This window comes from Vespula pensylvanica, chromosome 3 (genome assembly GCF_014466175.1).
Source record: "Vespula pensylvanica isolate Volc-1 chromosome 3, ASM1446617v1, whole genome shotgun sequence".
Lineage (NCBI taxonomy): Eukaryota > Metazoa > Arthropoda > Insecta > Hymenoptera > Vespidae > Vespula > Vespula pensylvanica.
Genome location: NC_057687.1, coordinates 12,050,011 through 12,070,055, shown reverse-complemented (window position 1 = coordinate 12,070,055; position 20,045 = coordinate 12,050,011). Strand labels below are relative to the sequence as shown.

General features: G+C 47.9%; 1 protein-coding gene across 38 annotated transcripts in view; it reads left to right on the top strand.

Moving 5' to 3' along the window:
* Nucleotides 1-20,045, top strand: part of LOC122627787 (basement membrane-specific heparan sulfate proteoglycan core protein) — an 87,609-nt gene that overhangs the window by 53,325 nt on the left and 14,239 nt on the right. For 13 of the 38 annotated variants that reach the window (XM_043809287.1, XM_043809310.1, XM_043809300.1 and 10 more), the window contains 22 exons: nt 1,041-1,154; nt 1,277-1,390; nt 2,791-2,898; nt 5,935-6,051; nt 7,127-7,276; nt 7,797-7,946; nt 8,280-8,390; nt 10,197-10,310; nt 12,213-12,320; nt 12,396-12,554; nt 14,779-14,889; nt 14,963-15,124; nt 15,244-15,525; nt 16,001-16,066; nt 16,269-16,283; nt 17,155-17,382; nt 17,651-17,788; nt 17,868-18,116; nt 18,188-19,061; nt 19,158-19,282; nt 19,365-19,542; nt 19,627-19,837. In XM_043809287.1, coding sequence (XP_043665222.1) covers nt 1,041-1,154; nt 1,277-1,390; nt 2,791-2,898; nt 5,935-6,051; nt 7,127-7,276; nt 7,797-7,946; nt 8,280-8,390; nt 10,197-10,310; nt 12,213-12,320; nt 12,396-12,554; nt 14,779-14,889; nt 14,963-15,124; nt 15,244-15,525; nt 16,001-16,066; nt 16,269-16,283; nt 17,155-17,382; nt 17,651-17,788; nt 17,868-18,116; nt 18,188-19,061; nt 19,158-19,282; nt 19,365-19,542; nt 19,627-19,837 — 3,884 coding nt within the window. The remainder of the gene's footprint in view (nt 1-1,040; nt 1,155-1,276; nt 1,391-2,790; nt 2,899-5,934; nt 6,052-7,126; nt 7,277-7,796; nt 7,947-8,279; nt 8,391-10,196; nt 10,311-12,212; nt 12,321-12,395; nt 12,555-14,778; nt 14,890-14,962; nt 15,125-15,243; nt 15,526-16,000; nt 16,067-16,268; nt 16,284-17,154; nt 17,383-17,650; nt 17,789-17,867; nt 18,117-18,187; nt 19,062-19,157; nt 19,283-19,364; nt 19,543-19,626; nt 19,838-20,045) is intronic. The other 25 variants (XM_043809299.1, XM_043809324.1, XM_043809291.1 and 22 more) reach the window with 24 other exon arrangements.

Here is a 20,045-nt window from a genome sequence, read left to right as displayed (position 1 = left end):
TACTACTTGGCGTCTCGCGCTTCGAAACTCCGAAAGTCTTAATGGCCGAGCGAGGATTCGCGCGCGAACAACGAGCGTTCGACGAGCCGACGCTCGCTTTTCGACTTGGACTTTCGAAGGATCTAATTAACCGTCTCGAGGCGTGGCACGGCCTCGTTATAGAAAAAACGGGAAACTTTATCCGACGTAGCTGGTAGTTCCTTCGCCGGTATATAGATCGGTATTCGCGTTAAGCCAAGAGCAAATGGCGATACTAAACGGCGATACCAAACTGCTGGACCTTAACTCGCGCCTACCTTCTTCCTTCGGGTTAATCGTTTTTCCGATTAGCGCGATCTTTCCCGGAAACGTTTTCGAGGAGCCGCGTCGTAGAGTCGAGTCGACACGAAAATTGTCAATTTTTCCTCCCTATCGTCCCTATCGTCTCCATCGCGTAATCGCTCCACCTTACGCTAATATTCGAAGAATCGATTCCAAAGAGGACGTCGCTCCTAGTTATTTATTTTATTCGTCAGGACGTTTCATCGATACGAGTAATTCGTTGAATTCCAACTTGCGGCACGGTGGTGGCAAAGCAAATATCGATAATCGTTATTTATTACTGGACTTTCGAAGAGACGACGAAACGATGAAAATGCACATTTATATAGGAGCGCGTATATCCGCGAAACGATCGAACGTCGAATCGTCGTCTCGCGATCGTCGAAGGAAGGAATCGCGACGTAACGTAATAACGCGGATTAAACGAATTTATCCAAAGGACGTATTCGTCCCATGCGAACGCTCGAAAGGACTCGTCGTGGCGAGCGTGGAGCTTTGAAACGCGCAGCGTAAACACGAAAGCGGCCGCGCGTCGCTGTTTTTCCTGACGTATTATTTTTTTATTTTTTTTTCTCTTTTTTTCCCTTTTATGTTTTTTTATTTTTTCATTTCGTTTTATTTATGTATATTTTCTTTTTGTTTATATTTTTTCAATGCACGAATGCGCACGCACGCACGCACGCACGCACGCACGCACGCACGCACGTACGCACGTATAGCAAGATGCCGAGAGGGCGAATTCGAATGTGCCAGCGGTACGTGCGTCAGCAAGATGGCAAGGTGTAATGGACGCAACGACTGCGACGATCGTTCCGACGAGTATAATTGCACCGGTATTACCTTCTCTTTCTTTCTCTCTTTCGTACTCCCGTCGACCTACCGTCGAGAGGTCTACGCTACCTCCGTCGACGTGCTTTCGACGAACGTTCGTACATCTTTTCTTTTCTTTTTCCAGTGACGACCTGCAGCAGCGATCAGTTCCGTTGCATAGACGGTATCTGTTTGAGCATCGACAAAAGATGCAACGGCGTGGCCGATTGCCGTAACGGCGAGGACGAAAACCAGTGCGGTGAGTGGGGCAGTTCGCTTCTTTACTTTAATCCTTTTTCCAAGAAGCCTCTGAGGATAATACGCAGGTTGATCGATTGAACGAACGCCGAGTAAAGGATAAAAGGACGAGTTAACGCGAGAGAGATCACAACGGGGTCTCTCTCCTGTCTTTGCTCGTTCGAACGAAACGTTTAACGAACTAACGCATTCGCTACATATCGTCATTCGTCATTTGTTAATGTCGTTAATAACGCGAAACGCGCGTGAAGAAGAGAAGAGAGTGCAACGACGGATCGATAAGGTTCGATCGGCGGGCACCTAACGCGCGTCCTGCCAACCTCTTTTCGACAAATCCACGCTGATAATACTCATCGTTCGAGAGCACGCGCGATGTAAAGCGACTAATCGACTCTTTTTGCGACACGCGGCTAAAATTTTCGACATATCGTCGAAAATTTCTCCTCGTCGATCCTCCTACGCGCAAGACCGTGGCGTATCTTTGAATCTAAAGGAGCGCATTTTATCGAGTTCCTCCGTATCGTAAAACTTTTAATCGCGCGCAGAGCCGTAAGAGAATCGGGAGATCTCTTTTTCGGATAAATCGACGGCCAAGCGGCCTCTCCCTCTCTCTCCCCCCTCCCTTCGGCAAAGCCATTTTTTTCTTTACGATCGCGATCGCGTATCTTTCCACGATTTGAAGCGTTTGCTGCGTTATCGCGATATTATACTATTCGAAGCACGTGAATTCGAACGTGCTTCAATTTCCGGCCGATCATTTGGACGCAGATCGCGCGAAAGGAGTCGACGTCGTTCGATCACGCTTAAGTCGCTGTTTCAATATCATCCTCCAAATTATTTTCGTAGCGCGTTATCTCCGATCTTTTCATTTTTCGCGTCGCTTCTCGCGAACGATCGCGTCTCGGCCCTTAAATTTATCCCTTCACGCTCGACGTGACATTCGATCGAGCAATTTTTCACGCTGACCAAACGCCCGTCCGAGTGTTCATGCGAAGCTGGTATACGCCGGTACGCTAGGAACGCTGCTACGTTGCAGGAAGAAAATTATGGACGCGTCTTTTCTCTCTCTCTCTCTCTCTCTCTCTCTCTTCCTCACGCGCACGCAGTCTCTGTCGGAGAGATCGTAGAGGACGTGCCAGGTAATTTTAAAAAAATTCCCGAAATATGACGGATTTGGTTGCGGGGAAAAAAAGGGGAAAAAAAGGGGGAAAAAGAAAATTAATTAAAGGAGACGAGTTAGGTAGGCCGAAGTAGAGGAGACGGTAAGGGTAGGGTCTAGCAGGAGGAGGGTAGAGTAAAAGGAAGGGTCGATAGGAAACGGATAAGAAAGAAAGGGTTGACGAGGAGCTTCACGCATTGGCAATCACCTTTAAACGCGCATGAGTGTGGTGTATGGAGCAGGTTGCGGAGATGCAGATTTTCGGTGCACGGACGGCCGATGTATAGGCTACGAGTTGCAGTGCAACGGGGTGAACGAGTGTTCCGATGGCTCGGATGAGAGGGATTGCGGTAATTATGCCATTCATATCACATACTTACCACTCTTACCCTTCTTTCATAGACCCACACCCACACTCACAGCCACATTCACAGACGCAACTCAAAGACGCGGACGCGCCGATGAAATTCCAGCGAAATTCAGTCTTTTTTATTTCTCCCCCTCACCCTCTCTCTCTCTCTCTCTCTCTCTCTCTCTTTCTAACCCTTTCGCGAATCGGCTAACAGCGTCTCGTTCCGTTGGAGACGGATAAGAAACCGATAGACGGCACCGATCGTTCGATCTTTCTCGCTCCGTCTTTGATAATTCCTTTGTTCGTGATCAAACGTTCGATTCATTGTTATCGTAGAGAAGTATCGCCGACGAAAGATTTATAATCCCAAACGCTTCGAAACGATCGTAAGGAAGTTGTTCAAGGCTAAGGAAGCATCGCGAGAGAGCAAGTACAAGAGGCTGAAAACTAGCGAAGGAAAAAGTTCGAAGGAGAAGTCATCGATCCTGGCGACGTGTACCGACAAATTTTTGAGGAATAATTCGTCGAACAACGATCTATGCGCTCTGATAGTTCGAAAACTCGCGAAACAATGGATACGCCATTGGAAATATCAGGAAAGCGATCGAAGGAGAGAGGAAAAGAGTCTCGCTTTCTCGTTGCTGAATTCTTTTCCCGAGCTGAAAGATCGGAAATTGGAAAACTGGAATCATCGACGCCTCGATGATTCGACTCCGAGGCAATATTCGACGGAAGATATCTTAATTTCTACCAGCCTTCCTGGCTCGACTCGAACTGATTTTTCGAGCGATACCACCGAACTTTCGGAATTTGGTTATTCGACGAGTACAAAGGGAGATTTCGTAGGTACGAGCGAGGATTGGAACGAAACGGATCGAGCGGAAAGTTCGAGCACGACTTCGAGCTCGACGACTTCGGATTACGAGACGAACGATGAAATGTATTTGAAAAATAAGACGCTTCTCGACGGCGCGAACAACGACTATTCCGAGAAAAGCGATTCGTTTACGTCGAGAACAACGACGAGTTCTCGAGACGTCACGAAGATGACGTATCGCGAAGAAGACTCGAACGAGTGTACGTCGAAATGTGCCGAATTCTGGATAAAAAAATTTTGGCACCAAGTGATAAAAAATTCGACCAAGTTCATTAAAAGTTTGACCAAGGACAAGATTGCGAGCGACGAGCCGGAGGATTTTATCGATTCGACGACGTATAAAAGTTTTACTTTCACGAAGAAACCGTTGCACGTTATTCCTATAAAAAATATTAAAGAGTTTCGATCCAACAAGAACGCGAGCAACGACGAAAATTTGTGGGAAAGGAACGACGTAACGAACGCGACTACGGAATCTTTCGATTTTCCTCTCTCCGATGATTTGATCAATTGTCGAAATAAGACCAAAGGGGCTACCCTCGAGAGTATCTGGGGGAATGATTCCGACTTGGTAGAAAGGAGAATCGAAGACGAGGAGGACGCCACGGACGAACTAGGGATTTCGTCGACGATTCCTGCCGATCCTAACGATGAAACCTCGACCTTGAGAGAAATCGAATCGAAGGAGAATACGGACGAAAGCGACGAAAGTACGAGGAGGTCGTATCGCAATTCGACGGAAAGCGCAACGGGGGAGAACGAGGTGGACTACGACGAGGATTCGGATGAGAACGGCGAGGAGGACGAGGAGGACGAGGAGGAGGAAGAGGAGGAGGACGACGACGAGGACGAGGAGGAGGAGGAGGAGGAGGAGGAGGAGGAGGACGAGGACGAGGAGGAGGACGAGGACGACGACGTCGACGACGACGACGAAGACGACGACAAGTGCAACGACAGTCAGCACTCTTGCGACGAAGGTAGTAGGTGCGTTACGGAGGAACAAGTTTGCAACGGGATCGTCGATTGCAACGATGGCACCGACGAGATCAGCTGCGATTATTATTTAGACGTGAAAAATAAAGTCGACAGAGTTAACGACGTACGCTGCAAGCTCTTCGAGTTTCCTTGCGATGGAAAGTGCTTAGACCCGTTGCTCTTATGCGACGGCGTTGAAAATTGTCTCGATGGCACCGACGAAGAGGATTGCGATGTTACCGAGAAAACAGGTAGACTCGGCAGAGCTCGAGGAGCAACTTTTTCTCTCAATGTCACTCGTCCGTCCTCTCTTCTGTCTTCTTCTTTTTCTATTCCTAGCCGATGCTGTAAAAAATAGGAGCTTTCCTTGGGGTTGGAAGATCGTGTATACATTCTTTGAACGTCCTCGCTGGGATTCGTCGACCGAGGGATCGCAACCGAGACATATGCGATGATGCCGATCACGGCCGACGATCGCTTTAACGTGTTTTATATTTCTTTTTGTAAATTTATTATGTTTAGATAACGTCTTTTCCTTTTTTTTTTTTCTATTCGTTTTGTCCATCTTTTGTCTCTACAAAAACGACCCGGAAAACGAAGAGTCGCTGGTACGCGCACACCCGCATACATGTGTACATAAAACACGACACGCTACCTACACCATCCAGACTCTCTCTCTCTCTCTCTCTCTCTCTCCCTCTCTCTCTCTCTCTACCATCGTACGAGAGCTTATTTACATTGCTTTATATGTTAGACGTGTTCTTTAGATGCGCTGAGATTCCTGATAATACGATAACGAAAGAGTCTCGCCACGATCGAGACGTCGTTTAAGCGATTAATCATCAGCTTTCTGTGTTTTATCGGTTTCGAGACATGCCTTGTCGCGGCTAAGATCGCTTTAAATGTGTCTTTCTGTAAGCTCTTTGTAGCTCGTAGAAATCGTATTGTACGTACGTAACATAATCGTGCATACGTAACCAACCGTCCGTACGATGATTATTCTTACGTCGTTGGCAGCTCGTCTCGACGACGCGATCGTTTTTTCTACGACTCATTGAGCTTATTGCGACGATAAAGGGCGAGTACGCGTTTTCTCGGGAATTTCGGAAAAAGGCAAAACGAGACAATGAGTCGAGATGTCGCGACTGAAAAACAAGCTCTTTTGTTTTCGGCCTCCCGTAGGTTTGGCCCCCTGCCCTTCCATGGACTTCACCTGCGGCGATGGCTCTTGCATACCGAAGAGTTCGGTCTGCGACGGATTCGACGACTGCCCGAGGGCAGAAGACGAGCTTAATTGCGGTATATAACCATTTACCCTTTTCATGATACCAATCGCAGCGTCGGACCAATCGTTTTACACACCTTGTCCGCGTTCTCCCGCTATGGCAACGTACTTACTCGCTCACGCATTTCGAAATGCGTGTCCTTTCGTTCGAAATGCGTATCCTTCGAAGAAAAGACGATCTCCGATGCTGCGTTTCATGAAACTCGCTTCGCTTGCGTTAAGAGAAAGTACACCGATGCTTGTCGATGGGGCTATCGCTTGATTCCTTCTACGACATCTGTTTCCGCGGATCCGCGTACGGTAACGACGAACGATAAACGCGTCGCGATTTACAACGAGATAATAATACTTCGTTCCTTACGCCCGTACGTGCGCGAATCCTTGACATTTTCTACGAGACGCGACGTTTCGAAGTTGGATCTCTATCTACCGTGGAGAAAGCATACATCTCTTATCGTTTTAACCGGTACGCTTTTTTTTTTCCTCTTCTTCTTTTCTTTCCTCGACGAACCTCAAAGAAGGGCGGTTAAATTACGCGGTCAGCCCTCGTCGTATATCGTTCGAGCTTAGTGCTTCGTGAAATTAAACGGTCCCGAGACTAATCACCTTTAACTTAACTCGTCGAATCGAATAAGCGCTTACCTTAAAGACTCCTCAAATAGATTCTATCCTTGTAGAATTATCTTCTTTAGGAGCGCGTGCGCTCCCTCTATCTACGTCGGATTAGTGCTAGTTAACGTTAGAAATGTCCGTTCGCTTCGACCGTTCCAACCGCTTGATACTTATCGATAATTGTACAATAGCCCTGACGCAACTCGTCGCGTATTCCGATCGATATCGCGGATCGTTAAATTCTCCTGATAAGTTGAACGTCGATCGCGCGATACGGACGGCAACGAAAAGCGCATCGAAAGTGAGCGCGTCGTCTACTCCGATTAAAGAGAAAAGAAAGAAAAGCGAGGAAGACGACGCGCGAATTTTGGTGCGTTTCGTTTCGTCGAGCCGATAAAATTCGACGTACCTACGCGTTTACAAAATATGTGTGTGTGTTCTCTGCTCATATGTCACGCTGAATGAAAACAAACACAGACCAGGAATGTACGCCAACGCAGTTCAAATGTCTCACCGGGAACAAGTGCATCGAGGGTATCTACAGATGCGACGGCCATCCGGATTGTCCAGATCGCAGCGACGAGGACTGTGCTAACGAAACGATTACACATACCAGCCCGCCTACGAGTACGCCTTTTTATACGTGTGTTTGTCGCTTTCTCTTTTTCTTCTTTCTTTCTGTCCTCTCCTTTCTCTTTTCTTCTCTTCTCTCGGTGGTCTTTCTCTCCGATGATCATCGTCGCGGAGTCATGACCGGACCGCTCGGGTGCAATTGAAAAAATAAAAAAAAAAGAAAAAATTGCTCGGTGAAAAAGCAAATAGATACGCATACGCGGTCGACGATGAAATTCGGAGAAAATTCGTAGAAAGTCCGCGAACCGACGATGAACGCTAGAAAGTAGTTGTGAGAATAGTTGTCTCTTGAAAAATGCATTTTGCATCGGCAACGTCTTCAAGCTAGCATGGCTCGCCGTACGAATCATCGCGATTGCATTTAAATGTCTTTGACGATGGTTAAATCTCAAATTATCCGCCTGGATTAGCGTCTTTCGAGCTCGCACTCTATGCATAACTTTTTTCTTTCTTTGCTTCTTTCTCTTTATCTTATCGTTTCTATGGAATACGTTGGGTTGGTATGTGCCGTCAGACCGAACCTGGCCAGGATGGGCGAACGAGAAAACGAGGGAATGCGATCCTAATCGAGAAATGCGCTGCGACGACGGCAAGTGCGTGCTTCTCAAACGTAAATGCGACAATATCTTCGACTGTCTCGATGGTAGCGACGAGCGCGGTTGCGGTAAGAGCTTTTCTCCCGGTATTCGTTCATTTTCTCTCTTTTTTTTTCCTTTTTTTTCGTTTTATTTATATCCTATACGTTTGCTACACGCTTAGACGCGTACTCGTCGTAGATAGTATGAGATAGTACGAGATCAAACCTTGTGCTGCCTCTTTTCTTACGCGTCTCGAAAGCGACGAGAAAAAAGTTACTTGACGCGTGTCTCGCGTAAAGACAAAAAAAAAAAGAAAAGAAAAAAGAAAAAAAGAAGAAAGAGAAAAGAATAATAGAAAAGAAAGAGCTTGGAAGCTTTATTCGTAAGCTTGCGTGTACGTGGCTTGTGTCTGACAAAAGGAATCTGCACGCCTGCCGAATGGAAGTGCGCCAGTGGCGAATGTTTGCCAGAAAACGAAAGATGCGACGGGCTACGCAATTGTGTCGATGGATCGGACGAGTCTGGATGTGGTAACTATTTATTTCCCCTTCATAATTCTCGCTCAACGAGATTTAATGTTTATTCGATCTAACCCTCATCTCTCTCACGCACACGCACACGCACACGCACACGCACACGCACACGCACACGCCACGGAGACGCAAAACTGGCCTTCCCGCTCGCTCGCTACTCGTATCGATCCTCAAGAACGTGTCCCTTTTAAAAGCATTAATTATTATCATCGTATTTACATCGGGATCACAATAGGTAGCCGCCGGTACCGAATAGATACCGATTGCAAAGCACGCTTTATCGTTTTAAATCTTGCCCAGTCGTACCCGTGTGCCGGAAGTATAATACCTATTCGACGTTACGCGCCGCGCAACAAGTTTATCATTATTATCCATAAAATGAATTATTAGCACCGACTCGAGTATCGAAACTCGCGTTACTAGCTACGTTTCTACTCTACTTTCCACACACGTACGTATTTATATTACCGCGAACACTCGATTCGCAATAACGGCTAATTTTCAACGAAACTTTTCGTAGCTTTCCATCCGTTTGGACGTGCAAAGCGCGCGAGCGTCCTCGTCGTCGTCGTCGTCGTCCCCGACGTTTTCACCTTTCGACGCGATCAATGCGTCGATCGTACGACACCGATAATAGTTCGCGTCGTCGCGTACGAATATAAAGACAAATGAGATGCTCGTAAACATCGTTACTCGGAGCTAATCATTATTTGGCGCCAACAAGTTTTATTCCTTAAAGTTTAGCGGACATGCTTTTTCCATCAAAGAAACTTTATCGATTTCTCAAAGTCTCGCGATACGACGGTCGTCTTGTCTTTCTCGACAGTTAATAAGTAGAAAGTTCGATTCAAACGAAAATGTCTTTTCGTTCGACCTTGTCGATGTGCCTATCTAATCTTGCATCTCGGTTAAACTGCGAGATGGAAGGAACGCGGACGTACACACGTACACCTACACGTACACGTACACGTACACGCAATCACGTTCGCTCCTGTCGTACGCCAGCCGAATACGGAATAAGAATTCGAAAGGTCAACGAAAGTCCTGTAATATCACTTTATCGCACGTTCTCTTGATTAACCCACTTTACCCTATCTTTCATTCTCTTTGGGAAAAACGACGAGGAACGTTCAAACGCGATGATGCATGCGTTTCACCTCCACTTTTCTCTCGCCTTGCATTCCATCGAAACGACCTAAAGTAGACGAGTACGGATTTCATTTAGGATCGTCGTCGCAGGGGTTGCACGTTTATGCATAAAAGATCGGTGCACGTTGTAACGATTATAAACGGGTTACATCCATTAGATAGTCGTTACGCATATGTACGTTATACCAGACGCATGTTCTCTCCTACTCGAATATTTACATTACTCGTTATTCGTACTTGTTCTCTCTGTCTCCATCTTTCTCTCATCATTTGCTAGAATTCTTTGAGTATAAATCGTTACGATTTGCGGATCGATTCGAAAGAAGCGTAAGACGTTTGTAAGAGAGAATCGAGATGATTCTATTCGCGGCGTCACTCACTTTTCGAGGAAGATGGTAACGAACGTATCGCTCGAAGAAACTTTCGTCCTTTTCTCTTTTCATGAATGTTTCTCGATCGTACGTGAATACGTAAGACACGTAGGGGTACACGTGTACTTAGGTAGGTATAGATTTGAATTCATCCGGGTGGTAAAACCTTAGCCTGGCATTAGAGATCGTGTGTGATTTGTTCTGAACTAACGGTTGGGAACGAACTAACAGTTGCCTATGCACGATAACGTAACACGAATATAGAATTTGATAATTATTGTAGTAACTGAATGTCCGCCTGGAAACTTTCGATGCAACGACGGATTGTGCCTCGACAGTAAGAAACGATGCGACGGACGATCGCACTGCTTGGACGGCTCCGATGAGATCAATTGCCGTACGGTCACGATGTGTCTGCACTTACATATTATTTACGACCGTCGAGCGGTAGGACCATTCCGATCGTGGCTATTCGACGCTTTCGAGCGATTTTTGCCTAATATCGTGATCCCCTTTCGAGGATAGCACGTCCGATCAAAGCGATTCGAATCGTCCTACCGTGAGATTTTATCTATTTCTCTCTCTATCTCTTAGCAATACGTATAAGTACACACTCTTACGGTATACTCTTCCTTCTTTTCTTTCTTTTTTCTTACTCTCTTTTTTTTCTCTATCCTATCGTATATTCTTCGTCCGCTTTTTTCATTATTTCTTTTATTCCTTTTTCTCTCTTTTCTTTTCTTTTCTTTTTCTTTTTTTTTATCGTACCTACTCCTCTTCCCTCTCGATCTCACAGTAGAATCACGTAATGTAATCTCGGCAGCATACCGACTCGTCTTTTACACCGGCACGTATCCAAAGAATTACTCTCTATCCGCGACTTTTGAAATTCTTATTATTAACCGATGCTTCCAAGCGCCGTCCTTTGCCTGCTCCCACATCCCCACCCTTCCGTCCTAGCTCCGGCTCCTTAACGTCTCTTTGTATTCTTTACGGTATCCTCGCAGCGAGATAATGCAAAAGTTGAATCGAACGAGTGCGTGATTCGCGACGGATCTTTTTTGTTTGAGAAAAAAACAGACAATTTCGACGTTCCGCCCCCCCCCCTCTCTCTCTCTCTCGCTCCGTTTGTTGCGAGAACGAAGCTGTACGCGAGAGTCTACGAGTCGAGTCGAGTCGAAACAATTAAGAAGCTTAAAAACTTTGCGCGAGAGCACGCATGTACGTGTGCATAGAGGCAGGTGGAAAGCGTTAATCTCATTTCGACGGTGTATCGACCGTTTGCCTTTTAGCCGGACGTTGACTGGCATTAACTCGAATGTCGGACGTCGTCGACGACCTCGTTTTTGACCTCGACGCCGAGAGCCGTGTCGCGATCAACGCAATTTCCTCTTCTTTCTTCCATCTTCCCTGTCTCTTGCGTATCGCCAATTCTCATCCCCTCCCCTCCGTTCAATTTACAAATTTCTTTGTCGATCGTGTCGATATCTCACTGTTTATCTATATACAAAGTATTATGTTTATCTATTTCACATCTCTGTCTGTTTATATATATTTTAATATTCACGTACTAGACATGGTCTAGTTTTGGAACTCTTTCTCTTTCCATACAGGTCGCCCGAGTTCTTAGCGATCGAGCATTCAAAGTTATTATATCGCAATATCTCTGTATACATATATATATATATTTTTTTATTTCCGTAGGTTCGTCTTCTTCTATTTATTTTCTCTCTCTCTCTTTCTCTCTCTCTCTCTCTCTCTCTCTCTCTCTCTCTCTCTCTCTCTCTCTCTCTCTGATCTTTGCACGTTGCCGAACGCGTACAGTACGACGATTACATCGTTTTGCGATTTGCTATTCTTTTTCGTCGAGAAACGTTGTAATCGCATCCCGGGTACGAACGTAGCGCGACGATGCACGCGAGATATTAACGAGACCGGCTGCGAGGCGCACTTATTTACAGCTACCGGACTCCTTGGAAAGTCCCTCGAGAATTTATCGATTATCGATTATCGCGCTTGATACGAACATCCGCGGTCCGTCCTCCCCCTCTCGCCCCGCGCGGGGCGTAAATACGGGTTCCCGTAAATAGACGAGCGTTTGCCGTAGTACTCGAGAGGGAGGACGTATAACGTAGTCGATATCTTTGAGTAAGGAGAAGGAGTAATCGCGCGCATCGTCGTGTCTTACGTCGTCCGTAAAATATCTTTTAGAGAAAACTTTCTTTCGTTTACGACTCTCTTTTCGAAAGCGATCGGGCGTTTTGGATGGTAGGTCAAACGAACGAATTGACGATTGCAGAGTGCCCCGTTGGTAATCGAGCGTGCGACAACGGCGTCTGCATCGACGAAAGATTTTTCTGCGACAAAAGCTACGACTGTCTGGACCACAGCGACGAACGCGATTGCGGTAAGGACGTTTGTTTTCGAAGGTTCTCCCGTTCGGACGAAAGATTTTTAAGGATTATTCGATTGTTTCTTTCAGACGACGAGGCAACGAGCGAGAAGGGCTATCCCAAGGAGGAGGAGTGTCGCGCCGACGAATTCGCCTGCAACGACGGAACTTGTATACCTCGAGCTCTCGTCTGCGACGGTCAATCGGACTGTCCGCAGAGTACGGACGAGTTCGACTGTTATCCTCACGGTGAGTCGCGGGTATCTCGCTGCTTATCTAATTCTCAACGAGGACTAAATTTATCGACGGCCGAAAGAGCTGGCGCGTCGACGACCCCTTTTTACTTTCGGCACGTACGAGTCAGTTTGTATTTGCATTTGCAAGACCGAGGACTAATTGATTAAACCGGACTAGTCGCTGAGCCATTGCTCGTACTTGCGCTTAGCCGTCGTAGACTCGAAAACTCGAGTTTTGCTCGAGAGAGAGAGACACGATCGTAGGAATCGCAGAGGCTAGCTTCGATCGGCTTGATCCGAGCTTCTCCGAAGAGAAACGACGATCGAAAGTAGAGAGTTCGAGCACGTAGTCGAAGGCGTTGTCTCTTGAAAATGCTCGATCTCGCGATCGAAGCAACGTTTCGGAAGTCGAGTCCGAGCGCGTTCGATCCGCTTTGGTCTTTGTAAATACGCACAAGAACCGTCCACGACGCACGGTGCGCACCATTTCGTTTGAAACAAGTAGAAGATAACTGGCACGAAATATCACCACGATCCACCTTCACTGCTCGTGAACGTTGCTGTGACGCATCACTTTGCACCCCGATTGATCTTTTACATCCGTAGAGATCGTCATCGAGAACAGCACGCGTTTCTCGACCCAGGGACCAGGACGTGCGCGAATAGCTATTAAACGGCGAGACTCGCGTCGAGAAAGAAAGAATCGAGATCCGTAAGGGGTTTTTGGGAGGAATCTCGGACGGATTTCGGACGAGTTCGTGGGAAGGGAAGGGAAGGGAAGGGAAGGGAAGATCGCCGGGACGATAGGTGCGACGAACGCAAAACAGTTTCGTACAGATTCGGTTACTTCTAGGTCTCGTAGATGTTCCGGATAAAAGCTCCTCGAGGGAGCGCCAAGAGAACGTCGCGGGGATACCCCATGGCGAGGCTTACGGCCCAGAAACGGATGCAAATGCTCCCGAGTTGCCGACTAATCTGAGCACGCCGAGGAGTTGTGCTCCGGACGATTTTCTTTGTGCCGACGGCACTTGCATCCCCGAAACTCATCACTGCGACCATTTCTACGATTGTCGCGACTTTACCGACGAACAATACTGCTTCGGTTAGATCACCTTGTGATTCGTAGACCTTGATAATCTATGACGATACCGGTGTACCGACGCCGCGACGATACCACCTCTCTCCTTCCTCCCGATCGATCTCCTATCTTTTGTCCTCTTTTTTCCTTCTCTCTCTCTCTCTCTCTCTCTCTCTCTCTCTCTCTCTCTCTCTCTTCTCTTTCTCCTGTACCTTCATTCTCGCCCGAGTAAAATGACGCATTCCCGGATTCTCTTGGTCTACGTTAAATTTCCTATAAATTTGTGTTAGACGCTGGATAGAGGATGCGTAGGTTGTTTGGTAGAAACTTGAATATATTTTGCGAATCGTCGAGTCGTTGCGATCTCGTCATCGGACGCACCCTCTCCCAATAGCGTGCATCTTTGCCTGGTATACTCGAGTACTGAATTGTTCCCTTTTTCCTTAGGTAGAGCATTTAGTCGAGTAATTAACGTCGTGCAGCATGCTGAGAATGAATATCGTAGATCTCGTTCCAGTAGAAGTTGCGTGCAAATCATTTTTCCACTCCGACGTATCGATAGTTTCGTCGATTCGTGGCAAAACTCCTCGTCGTCTACGAACTTTCGAAGATGCGATCTCACGCGGTACGATCGACGCGTCCGCTCGCTTGGGACGCGCATACTTTTAAAAGGCGCGAAACGCGCCGAACGAGGATTTTTTCCACGAATGTCCATTGTTTAATTGCGTGTTCGTAGAAAATAGTTTCGACCATTGTCAATTTCTATTTCTTCCATGTGTGTCTATGTTCACAGAGCAAAGAATGCGCAGCGAGGACGACGTGACCGTTCGAGTAGTTAACGTTTACCTCTCTGTATGCTCGTTCGTAAAAGTACATCGATTTTCGTGTTACGTCCTTTAAGCCAAAGTCTTTTCTTAGGTCACTCGAGGAAATCTCATCCGTCGCTCGTCGTACTTCGATCATAGATATATGTGTACATACATTACTAATCCATTTAGAAAGTAACGAGAGTATTGTTCTTTGCCGAAAAAAAATTTTTACGATATTTTCGATTTGCGTATACATATGTATATGTCTGTGCTTGACTCGGCTCGTTCGACCCGAGCCAAGAAAGCGAAGACGGCGATTGTACACGATCGAACGAAATCTTCGATTTTAGGGTGCGGACAAGATCAGTTTCAATGCAGAACCGGCGATTGTATCAGGAACGACCAGAGGTGCGACGGACGTATCGATTGCGAGGATGGCTCGGACGAACCCTCCGAGTGCGGTAATTATATATACGAGGCGACGGCGCGACGACGAATTCGGAAATAAACTCATCGACGAATTCTTCCTCTCAGACGCTACGACCCTCGAGCCAGAAGGACCGGGCGCCCGTCCGATGCCAGGCCGTTGTCCGGCCGGACAATTCCAGTGCGTTTTGGACAAGGCCTGCGTACCACACTCGTCCGTTTGCAACGGCGTTCCCGAATGTCGAGACGCCAGCGACGAGAACAATTGCGGTAAGATTTCTTTGAGATCCCTCCTGTCTCCCGTTTTACCCTCCTCGAATGGGGAAGATCATCGTTTCGAGCGATAAATCGGCGAGATATCGCGTTAATGCTCTCGAATCAAATCGAAGATTACACGATCGAGGAGGAGTGCTCGTTGGACGAGTGGAGATGCGAGAACGGCGGTTGCATCTATCTCCATCAACGCTGCAACCAATTAGTCGATTGTACGTTCGACGAGAGCGACGAGCTCGGCTGTAATTATACGCTCGGAAGGGAAAATAACGGTACGTGCGAGCCGCACGAGTGGAGATGCAATAACGGCCAGTGTATACCGTTGTCTCGGCGCTGCGACAAAAGGGTTGACTGTCTTACGGACACGTCCGACGAATTCGACTGCAGTTACGATCCTCGTGAGTTGGAAAGCGCAAAAACGTCTGGTCGCTCCCATAACCGACCCCATAACCCTTTCCAAACCTTGCATCGCCAAAGATCCCGTCGAAGACGACGACGGTCGTGCAGGCACGACTATTACCCGATACCTCCTCGCATGGTTTTTATACTTGGCCTTTCGCTCTCCTCCCGGCTTTCGTCGAGCGCAACTCGTCGAAACGAACGAGCAAAGTTGGACGCTGCTTCGCACTCGTCTTTACAATCGATAAAACGAAATTGATCCGGATGGCGTGGCGAACGGCCAGCCGACTAACGTCGTACGGCATTACGCGGGATGATGCGACTTAACAAAAATTTCCCCTTCGATAACAACAGTTTGGATAACAACGAAGGATCGGACCTTCTCTTTGTTTGTTTGTTTTTTTTTTTTTTTTTTTTTTCACTTCCAAAGACTCTCATCTCGTCGATTACATCGTGCATCCTCTTTTTCTCTAGGTCCGACCGGTGGATCGACCGAGCTGAACTTGAAAACTTATCCGAGCGAGCAAGTGATCAAGGAGAGTAAGTATGCGACATATCAGTCTTGAATTTCGTACGTTTACGTTCAGTAAGACCGACTATCGGTTACTTATCCGCATACGCGTCATAGATTTCGTCGATCCCCGACGATCGACACGTATCCAATCGGTCGAAGACAGCGATTAATTGGAAAAATTAAGTCGATTAATACTCTTGTTTCTTGTGTTTTTCTTGCCTTGGCCAGATCCGGCGAAGCAAGGTAAGAGATTTTTGAAAAGGTAATAAGCAATGTACGTATACGCTCTGGGCTCGCATAATCTTCATTCTTCATTAGAGACACTATTACGCACATCAAAACGATGTTATTAATGTAGGAAGTATCGCCTCGTTGGTTTTACATTGTGGGTTTTCACGAGTCATAAGGCATTACACGCATAAATACGCGCGTTCCGAAGAAGCAGCTTGTTCGTCGCGCGTTAAAAAAAATAATTATCTACTTACGAGCGTTGGAGCGAGATTTACGTTTCCGCGTTCTTTCGCGTCGTTCGAATACGGAGGCTGCAACGCGCGCGCACTAATCGTTCGAACGGGAATGCTCGAGGGAAAACTTGTGCATGAAATTCGGCTTTAGCATGATCCTCATCCACGTTCCTGTTCTTTCGCGCGAGATATACGGAATAGGGTTGATAATTGAAACGCAAGCGACTAATCTGCGACTGCGAGAAAGTTAATCGTATCATGTTAACGCGACATACGTTCGTTTAACGTTGCGACGACGAAGCTTGGTAAGTTTCGTCGTCGACGAATGGAATCGCTCGTACGAGATTCGTCGATGATTCTCTTCGGGGGAGTGCTATTTCTCGAAAGTCGACAAAAACACGTCCGTAACATTAACTCCGTACTAATGAAAATCTCTCTGGCGTTAACGTAACTGCGATAAATTTGTTGCACGTTGCACGATGAAACTAGCACATTAGTCTTAGCTAACGCGACCATAAATCGGTCCTTACGGGCGTTAAGAGTCGTCGTCCATGGAATAACGTAATCCCCCCTCGGCTACGAAGGATCGACCGGGGGAAAGGATTTTTGAATAACGCGCACCGTGCATTACCTCTCGCATTACCGTGCAGGCCGCGAGGTCGTCTTCCAATGCCGTGACGAAGGTCCTCTGCGTGCAAGAGTACACTGGCTTCGCGATAACGATCTTCCTCTACCGCCTGCCAGTCGAGATCTAAATGGCAGATTGGAAATACCAAACATTCAGCTCGATCACGCGGGGACTTACATTTGCGAAGCAGTGGGCTATCCTCCATCTACCCCGGGAAGTCGACTAAGCGTTAATCTCACTGTTGAAAAGTGTACGTAAAAAGTTTGTACTTTCTTCTTCTTTCTTTTTACCTCGATCTCCGTTCTCCCTTTCGTTCGGTCTCCTTTCCATTTCCATGCGAGTGCGATGATATTCGCAATCGAAATGTGGAAAATGATTTACTTCGCCCGTGCACGGGTGTTGGTACTACCGAAAGAAAGGGAGAGGGAGATCCTTTCGTAGGTTTTATTCTCGTTCGTCTCGTCTCGTCTCGCCCCGAGCGTCTCGAGCGAGTAAACGAACGATATTGTTGTAATTAGTCGAGGAACCGGCAACGAGGCCGCCGCAAGTATGCCAATACGATCAGGCCACGTGCAGCAACGGGGATTGCATTCCGAAGTCTTACGTTTGCGACGGAAAATTCGACTGCACCGACGGCTCCGACGAGATGAGATGCAGTACGTACTCCGTGCCCTTCCTTCGGCGATCGCTGCCGAACGATCCTCCAGATCGGATATTACCGAAATTACCTTTCAGGTCCGCACGGGTGCGAGCCCAACGAGTTTAGATGCAACAACAAGCAGTGCGTGAGCAAGCTTTGGCGCTGCGACGGCGAGAGGGACTGTGCCGACAACAGCGACGAGGAGGACTGTGCACCCGCTCCGCCCGGCTCGCCCTGTCGCTATCACGAATTCGCTTGTGCGTCCTACAATCAATGCATACCGAAGATCTATCATTGCGATCGAGAAAGGGACTGTCTCGACGGTAGCGACGAACTTGGCTGCTGTGAGTCGGCGCGCGAGTTACGAGCACGTCTCGTCAATTGCGTGAAATCAGAACGGTCGATCCTCTTTCAGCTCCCGTGTACATCGTGAAGCCACCGCCGCCGATGGTAGTCCTCGAACCGGGCGATCTTATGGTACTGACCTGTACGGCGATCGGCGTACCCATTCCGGAGATAAACTGGCGACTGAACTGGGGACACATACACTCGAAATGCAGCACTACGTCCGTGAACGGAACCGGGACGTTAACGTGTCCTGATATACAGCCGGAGGACTCGGGCGCTTACTCCTGCGAAGCCTTGAACGTCGTCGGCTTCGTTATAGCCCAGCCGGACGCTATTTTGGTGGTAAAAGGGCCGAAGGGCATCTGCCCGAAGGGAACGTTCAACGCGGAAGCGCGCTCCGTCGACGAGTGCATATCTTGCTTCTGCTTCGGCGTAGCTACCGAGTGTCGCAGCGCGAATCTGTTCACTTATCAGATCCCGCCGCCGTTCGAAAGTCACAAAATCGTATCGGTACAAACGGAATCGGAGATACGTTTGTTCGGCGACATCAAGGATCAAATATCCGAGGTTCGACCGATCGGCCGCGATGGCATTCAATTGCTCGAATCCTTCAGCAACGAGATGAGTACGCACAGGATACCGTATTACGCCCTGTCCGAGAACTATCACGGCAGCCAATTGAAGTCTTACGGCGGTTATTTGACTTATACGATCCATTACAACGGCAACGGTGCGCCGAACGACGCGCCCTCGGTCATTCTTACCGGCAACAAGTACGTGCTCGTTCACAAAGGCCATCACATACCGCCCGACTACGAGACGAAAGAAACCGTTAGATTTTTCTACGGCGAGTGGTACAAGCGTCAAGGTAACAGCGAGGTGCTCGCATCTAGGGAAGAAATAATGATGACGCTGGCTAACGTCGACAATATTCTCATCAAGTACGTAAGAAAGGAGAAGATCCTTTCGATCCTTTGATCTTATCCTTCGCGATCCGCTCGAATCTTTCTTACGCTCGATTCCTTCCTCTCGTTCAGAGCGAAGTACGAAGATTCCCCGCAGTTGGACGTACGCATCACCGACATCGTAATGGACACCGCCGACGCGCGCAATACCGGATTGGGATCCGCGTCCTTCGTGGAGGAGTGCCAGTGCCCTACCGGTACGTACGTACGTCGGTAAACGACGTCCCCTCGAGCGAACGCAACGCACGATCGTTAACCGTCTGCATTAATTGTCGCAAGGATACACCGGGCTTTCGTGCGAGAACTGTGCACCGGGATTCCTCAGGCGCGAGAGCGGACCGTGGCTTGGACAATGTTACCGAGACGATCCACCCTGCGCCCCGGGCTACTACGGAGATCCTTCGAGGAACATACCTTGCCAGCTTTGTCCGTGTCCTCTGACCAATCCGTCGAACCAGTAAGGAGACGATCTTTTTTCACGATCTCGAATCCGCGACCGCGTCGCGACGATATCGATAACGTTCTGTGACCGATCATTCAGATTCACTCGGACCTGTCATCTCGGATCGGACGGCGAGCCTACGTGCGACTGTCCGGCTGGATACGTCGGTCGTAGATGCGAACAATGTGCCATCGGCTATCAAGGAAATCCTCTCATTCCCGGCGACATGTGCGTACCCGTTCAACAATGCGATCCCGATGGTAGCCTCACTCCGAACGCCGACCCCTATACCGGAAAGTGTCGTTGCAAGGTATCGCATTTATTTCGATCGTTTCCTTCGAAGACTCCTCTTTAGCTCATTCGCCCGTCCTCGATATTCATCGTCTGTATTTATTCTTAATGCGTTCGATTTTTCTCGATCCTCGTCGGTACGAAAAACGTAAGTACTTCGTCCAATTTGCCACGAGAAATCGTCCGTTTTTATTCTCAACGAAGACGGACCGAGCCGAAGACGCGCT